The sequence below is a fragment of the Octopus bimaculoides genome, chromosome 9 (assembly GCF_001194135.2).
Source record: "Octopus bimaculoides isolate UCB-OBI-ISO-001 chromosome 9, ASM119413v2, whole genome shotgun sequence".
Lineage (NCBI taxonomy): Eukaryota > Metazoa > Mollusca > Cephalopoda > Octopoda > Octopodidae > Octopus > Octopus bimaculoides.
Genome location: NC_068989.1, coordinates 75,794,325 through 75,802,493, shown reverse-complemented (window position 1 = coordinate 75,802,493; position 8,169 = coordinate 75,794,325). Strand labels below are relative to the sequence as shown.

The following is an 8,169-nucleotide window of genomic DNA, read 5'->3' as shown; positions in this document are numbered from 1 at the left end:
AAGAAGAAGAAGAAGAAGAAGAAGAAGAAGAAGAAGAAGAAGAAGAAGAAGAAGAAGAAGAAGAAGAAGAAGAAGAAGAAGAAGAAGAAGAAGAAGAAGAAGAAGAAGAAGAGTCTTTCCACGAACATTAAAATATCAGTAACCTGATTTGCATTGCCTTGTTTTGGGATTGTTATTTTTTATGGTGGGTGGGGTTTGTTCGTTTTTACCATTGTAATCTTCAAATGTTACATTTAATTTTCAGACATTGATGAATGCCAAAAAAGCAATGGTAACTGCCAACACTCCTGCACAAATGTAAACGGAAGCTACACTTGTAATTGCGATGACGGTTATGTTCTTTATAAGGAAAACAATACAATGAGTTATGCCATACCGGCTGCTGAAGATGGCACACAATTTGGTGATGTTTTTTACTTGAACCATTCTTGTGTCCGTAAGTCATTTCAATGCTTCCTTATTTTCTGTAAATGAACCAATTTTTTTTTTAAATCAATTTTCTTTTAGTGGTCGTCGTAGTGCTGGGGAAGATGGTTTTGTTGGAGTTGTTACAGCGGGAAAATTAAATTACTTCATTACATTTTGCATTATTTTTTCTCTGTTAAACCATGTGTGGGAATAGTGAAACATATTTCGTTTTGCTTTAGGAGTCCGTCTGTCAATATTACACTTAAATGGGATCTTTTCCCTTTGAACGGCACATCGAGAAATTAATTTTTTGTAACTAAACACTTTCAAACTTCGGACACTGGTAGAATGTGTCATATAAAACATCTTTTACTCTTAGTGCTGTTGAGAAAAGTTTATATTTTCAAAGTTATTTCGTGTTAAAATTGTCGTATTTCGGTAATTTCAACCAATCAATGATGTGTATTCAGCTGAATAAAATTACTGCCGTTGGTTATCAACAACAACTATCGGCGGTGTATATTTCGTTTAGTGTATATGTCGTTTAGTTACAAAAAATTAATTTCTCGATGTGACATTCAAAGGGTAAAGATCCCTTAAATGATTACATTTAACTTCTTTATTCAAAACCAGGGATCACTAGACGAAAAAAAGTACCAGTCATACACTAGATATCAACCCATCACATCACCTCCCTTGATTTGTGGCTATGTAAGACATCATGGTTACCATCATTAATATAAATAACAGTGTTAGGGCGGCGAGCTGGCAGAATCGTTAGCATGCCGAGGGAAATGCTTAGCGCCATTTCGACCCTCTCTACGTTCTGGGTTCAAATTCCACCGAGGTCAACTTTTCCTTTTATCCTTTCGGGTCGATAAATTAAGTACCAGTTACCTACTGGATCGATCTAATTGACTTACCCACTCCCTTGAAATTGGTGGCCTTGAGCCAAAATCAGAAACTAATGTAAATAGCAGTGTCATTGTGATAGATTATCAGTTTTGCTATAAAATCTTGCAAAATACTTTGCGGTACATAGTTACAACGCTTCACGTACAGTGTTCAAATCCCGCCATGGTCGTCTCCTTTTTTTTTTATTCTCGCGGGTTTTGATAAAATAATATACCAGTCAAACTGAAGTTGATTTAGTCGACAGTTCTTCTACCGTAAAATGTGTGACTTCATGCTTATGTTACAAAGGAATATTAATGTCAGTGGAGATGTAATAGACGGTAGATATGGGGGAGTGCTTAATTAGAGATCTCGTGGTATTTAATTATATCTCTTTTAATCTTATGAGCTCAAAATATTCTAGATCCCAAGCTGCTTTCCTCCCTCTAAGGTCAATGGTCAATAAAATATGTAGCTGATAAATACTGCGGTAGATTTAATCAACTACCACACCTACCTTTAAAATGTGTTGCTCTGTGCCAAGGTGGAGCATCAATAATAGCCGCCGTCAAGATGGTTACTATAATAGATTGATAAGGTATTCAAGGAGATAGAAGAATATTGTAATTTGCTTGAAGCATTGCAATGTGTGAATGATATAACTGTTCGTAAAAAACCTTTGAGCAATGCAGGTGAGAAGATACGCAAAGTATGTAAGATGATGTCAATCGAGGAAAACAAAAAGAAAATGCATTGCATTATCTTACACAGGTTGTTTAATGATCTTATAATGTTTCGGGAAAGGCTCCCCATTTCAAATAGAAAAAAGAAAATAATAAAAGAGTTCTGAAAAATGTATTGCAACACCGGCAGGCAATTATTGTGAGTTGTGAGGTAATACAAGGTAATCGAATATCTTTTGCCATTGTTTTCATTTATTGACTTCTAACCTGCATTGCTCAAAAATATTTATTTCAAACCTTCATATCATATTCAAGAAGAACATTAACCACGTCAATTTCTCCGGCCTTCAGATGACACGGAGACAATATTTTGTTTGAGAAAAAGCCAGACAAATAATAAAATAGCTGATAGTAAGTGCATCGTACGTACTTTGCTTTGTCAGCTCAGAATTCGAACCAAGGTAGATTCAGTATAGACATTTATGTCACTGAACTAATTATCTGTGAAACACTGAAGTAGATACAGTTAATTCTACTCCTTTTCTTCAACACATTTCGTTGCATGTAATTAAATATATTCATTCGTAGCAATCAATTAATTAATATAAATTATGTCCAAACATAATGAAAGGAATTTTGTAATCTGCTTCATTAACTACTCCATTTTATCTATTTCATGTAATACAACAACCAGGGGTCATGTGTTCGAATCTTCTTCCACTTGTAAATGGTTTCATACAACCTCAAAGGAAGATCAGCCGTTATGGAGACATCTTTCATTATTCGTGTAAGATAGGTTATCAGCTTGTTGGAGAAAAGACTTCTGTGTGCCAGTATAATGGTAGTTGGTCACAGACTCAACCAAGATGTGAAGGTATGTAGTGTAACATTTCCAAACTCTTGTTTCATTGTTTTACTTTATTTTTTTTTTTTCATTTAAGTAACAATTTGGTTGAAATTTTATCATTAAGATGTAAAAATGTCAAAAATGGAGTTAGTAAGGGAATTGAAAGAACCCCCAGTTTGTTACAAGGTTATCACTTCCATTCATATTAGGTTTTGAATTATGATGAAATGAAAACATAATTTTCTAAAGTATTTGATTGAGAAGTTTAATGCCTTCTCCTCTTAAGAAATAAAAGCGATGGAGCCTGTCGTCAATCAAGCAATCTGCGGCATGTAGAGTTATAGCCAAAAATGCATACTCACACATACATGTGTTTTTGCGCGCGTTTGTATGTATGTCTGTGTCTGTATGTGTGTGAGTGAAAGTGTGTGTCTGTATGTGTGTCTGTATGTGTGTCTGTATGTGTGTCTGTATGTGTGTGTGTGTATGTGTGTGTCTGTGTGTGGATTTGTGGGGGAGGGATACATGAATTGTATACGTGTGCAGGGATATAGGATTGCATGTATGTGGATACAAGTATGCATGTGTACATATAAACTACTACTGCTACTACTACTACAACTGCATACGCATATGAATATGCATATGTATGCGTATGTAGTAGTAGTAGTAGTAGTAGTAGTAGTAGTAGTAGTAGCAGCAGCAGCAGCAGCAGCAGTAGTAGTAGTAGTAGTAGTAGTAGTAGTAGTAGTAAGAGCAAGATTTGATCTCAGAGTTGAAAGTCAATAATCTAGCACTGATACCAAAATTTTGTGATTTTTCACTTCATCTTTAATTATTGCGATATATCTTTGATTACATTACAGAAATGAAATGCCAACTTGACCTGCTACATACTTTTGTGAACAAACCGACTCTATTGACGAATGAGAGCATTCCCTACCTCGGTTATCTGAACTTCTCTTGTACAATTCTTGGTAAAGGCACTGAATATCGACAACGCCAATGCTTATATGATCCAGCTACAAAAACAACGAAGTTACTTGGAGATTCATATGAATGTGGATGTTAGTATTAAATGTATTATCTTATCGCTTTTCATCATCCTAATTCATAAAATATTTTGAAATCATCATTAATATATGCAAAAAGAGTTGTTCTATTACATGCAAAGAAATGTGACATTGTCAAATCCCTTAAATTCAAATATAATTATAATACAATCATTCAGAACAGAAATATTTCATCTAAACTCTTCGAAATTAACTACCCAACTCTACTTAAGAATATTAACTAAACGAGGTCATTTCTCTAAACGTGAGTTGTTGCATTTAGCTATCACAGATCAAAATCAAATAGACATTCAACCAAGCCGTAAAATGACTCTATAAGTAAATGTAGAATATATTGGAGAATATTGTATAATCAAAGTAACTGCTCTTAATTTGCAATGCTATAAAGAAAAATCTCTCATCGATAAACCTCAACATGTTCATATAATGTGGTAAGATATGATAGAAAGAAGGTTTGGAACACTAACATCACTTCGCTGTCTGCAGTACACATTCAAGCTGAGATACTCAATCGTAAGAGTCATCATTTGGGATCACAGCAGATTAACTAAGACCATTCGGTTCAAAAATCAAATATAATTATAATACAATAATTCAGAACAGAAATATTTCGTCTAAATTCTTTGAAATTCACAACCCAACACTACATAAGAATATTAATTAAACGAGGTCATCTCTCTAAAGGTGAGTTGTTGCATTTGGTTATCACAGATCGATATCAAATAGACGCTTTTTATAAGTCGGTGAGCTGCCAGAACGTTACGGTGCCTGGCAAAGCGTTAAGCTGTTTTCGTACGCCATAATATTCTGAGTTCAAATTCTGCCGGGGTTGACTTTGCCTTTCATCCTTTCTAGGTCGATAAAATAAGTATCAGTTGAACACTGGTGTCGATGTAATCGACTTAGTCTCTCACCCGAACTTGCTGGCCTTGTGCTAAAATTTGAAACCAACGTCAGATAGACGTTTGAACAAAGCATTCTGTCCATGAGTATTATGTATTTTTAGAAGAGCCTGTAGGCCTATACTATCGAATGTCCCTTTTCCTTGTATAATAGAGTAAGGTGTTATTATAAGGGAATATAGCTTCTATTTCTTGTGAGCCGAACGATGACATAGATGCTTTCTTAGTCTCTCACTATTCACTGAACACGTAGTTGTTCACTTAATATGATTAATATGACCAATTGTCCCCATGTAATTCTCTTTTATAAATAGACACCTACCATTTCCTTGTGTCTCTTGAACGAATGAGGCCACCTAACTACATCCTTTACTTCACCGGTAATTCATCTACATGTTGTTCATCATTGAACATGTGAATCTTTACTGAATGTATCCAGCTGTTTTACATGCAACACTTTATTGATCTTGGTTACATTTCTACATGTAGCATTTATTTCAGTATGACTATCTGTTTACATTTGGCTTTTTTTATTAAATGTGACCATCTGCTGACATTTGGCATAATTTCAATGTGATCATGTTTATAGTAGAGGCGCGTGGCTTAGTGGTTGCGGTGTTGAACTCATAATCGTAAGATTCTGGTTTCGATCCCTGGTCCGGGCGACACGCTGTGTTCTTGGGCAAAACACTTCATTTCACGTTGCTCCAGTCCACTCAGCTGGCAAAAATGAGTAATCCTGTGACGGACTGGCATCCCGTCCAGGTGGGGAATATATACGCCATGGAAACCCGGGAAACCGGCTCTATGAGTCTATATGACTCGGGAGGGAACTTTACTTTTACATCTCTTTATATGTGGTATTTACTTCAAAGTCACCTGTCTACATGCAACTCTTTATTCAATACGTAAGCATCGTAATTCACTGAATGTTGTGATTTTGTCTGTGGTACGTAGTTGTTTATACTTTAGGATCCGTTTGTCTAAATGTACCTACATACCAAATATTACCACACTTTTAATGTAGCTATTTACTAAATACAATCACTTTTGTACTTTGAACAAAACCACTTTCAACATTGGACAATTCAATAATTATATGTTTATCTGTGCCTGACTTGTTTCTTCCATAGTTATCGACTGCGGTCCACCAATGCCTATTGGTGGTTCCAACATCACTACCCTCAAGGATACCACTTATGGGTCCGAGTTTGAAATGGCGTGTAGCGATATGTACACTCTAAAAGGAAACAGCAGCCAAGGTAACAACATCGTGCGTTGTGAATCAGATGGCAAGTGGGATTATGGTGACCTACGATGTCTAGGTAAGAAATGTCATTTACTATCAGCACTTCACAGACTGATAAGTTGTTTGTGCTTCTAAAATGATCGCATATCACACATCATCTTATTTGCATATTCTATATTCTCTTCCACGTCTATAAACACTAGTCTACAACGTACGGGATATTGTGCCCCTAATATTAGCCAATCTGGTTTGACATTGGTTTTCCCCTAGTAACATCAACCGCATCATTTGATCCTTTCATCATCATTAAAACACTGGCGAGCCAATCCACATTCTCCATTAGTCTCTATCAATTATGACGTCATCCAGAATCAACAGCTCATTAAATCGTCGTTAATATAGCGCTAATCATCATTAATATAGTGTTAATCTGCTATCATCGGACGTTTCTATCGATTATGATATCAAACAGTATCTTTAAATCATTATAACATTGGCCAATCCACTTCTACTATTGGTTTCAACCGGTGGTGACATCAGCAACATCAGTGAATCATCATTAAAACATTAACCAATCAGCTTTCGTAATTTCTATCGATGGTGGAGCAGTCAGCGTCATTAAATCTAATATTGTAACTGGTCAGATTATTATTAAGTTGAGAAATGTTTGCCTATCGCACAGCTCATCACACAAAGTTTCATGTTTCTGATTCAAAACATTAACCAATGAATGTTTTTATGCTGTCTCCTGGTGTATGTGAAATCCAAATTAATCCATTTCTATGTTAAATGCTACATCAGTGTACACGGAACTCTATGCGTGCAGCTATGTAAAATAAAATGTATAAATATTTCCTAAACTCCAACATGTATTTGAAAGGCATTGCTAAAACTAGCTCTATGCTTGGAAGCACATGGGAGGTAGCTCTACTCCTAGACATAACACCCGTTTAGTGTGAATTTAGTGTGAATTATAACTGCGTGGTTAAAACAACGAGGATTCGAATTGGTTGATCGAAATTGTGTGGGAGTCCATCGAAGTGACTATCACTTTTCTTAGACGTTAGTCATACTTCGTCGCTAGGTTCCATGCCATCGTTTGGTTCAATGCTGCATTTAACAGCATTTACTTTGTTGCAAGTATTTGCTCAGGCGTCTGGTATGAAGATAACTGCGCTCTTCTTGTTTTATAGACCCTGAGAAATATTATGGGCCTTTCATATCCATTTCTGTTGAATCCAATGAAAGCAATTTTAGGCACAGGTGTGGCTTTGTGGTAAGAAGCTTGCTTCTCAACCACATGGTTGGGGGTTCGGGATTCAGTCTCACTGCATGACACCTTGTGCAGGTGTCTTCTATCACCTCGGTTCGACCAAAGCCTTGTGGGTGAATTTGGTAGGCGGAAACTGAAAGAAGCCCGTCGTATATACGAGTGTGTGAGTGTGTATGTATATGTGTGTGTGTGTCTTTATGCCTGTGTTTGTCCCCTCTATCCCCACTTAACAACCGGTGCGAGTATGTTTACGTCCCCGTAGCTTCACGGTTCGATAAAAGAAACCGGTAGAATAAGTACTAGGTTTAAAAAAATGTAAGTACTGGGGGCGATACATTTGACTAAAAATTCTTCAAGGCGGTGCCCCAACAGGGTCGCAGCCTAATGACCGAAACAAGTAAAACATGAATAAAAAGTAACAGATCCATGAGATCTGTTGGATTAATATTTTACTTATATACCACATTAAAAACCTAGCAGTGATTTGAACGCAGCACCGTTAAGCTAGTGGACTAATATCCTATTCACTTAATTAATTTACTGTTATGTGTCATTTACACGCAGACGTACACGTGTGTGTGTCTATTTCAGTATGTATGTATATGTATGCATTATATATACACATGCGCACACATACCTATACACATATACATGAATACATTTATATATGTTTGTATATATATATATATATATATATATATATATATATATATAGTTTTAGGGAAAAGAACCAAGGTTCATGAACTCATCGATGAAAATTCACTGTCACATATAGAAAAATTAATAATTAAAAGCACAATAAATACAAAATATCATATTATCTTGATCTTATGATATTTA

The 8,169-nt window shown here is 35.8% G+C and overlaps 1 protein-coding gene across 1 annotated transcript in view; it reads left to right on the top strand.

Annotated features, from left to right (window-relative positions):
* Positions 1 to 8,169, top strand: part of LOC106868257 (uncharacterized) — a 207,241-nt gene that overhangs the window by 114,757 nt on the left and 84,315 nt on the right. Inside the window, exons 18-21 of the mRNA XM_052970932.1 lie at positions 245 to 436; positions 2,680 to 2,859; positions 3,699 to 3,899; positions 5,941 to 6,132. Coding sequence (XP_052826892.1) covers positions 245 to 436; positions 2,680 to 2,859; positions 3,699 to 3,899; positions 5,941 to 6,132 — 765 coding nt within the window. The remainder of the gene's footprint in view (positions 1 to 244; positions 437 to 2,679; positions 2,860 to 3,698; positions 3,900 to 5,940; positions 6,133 to 8,169) is intronic.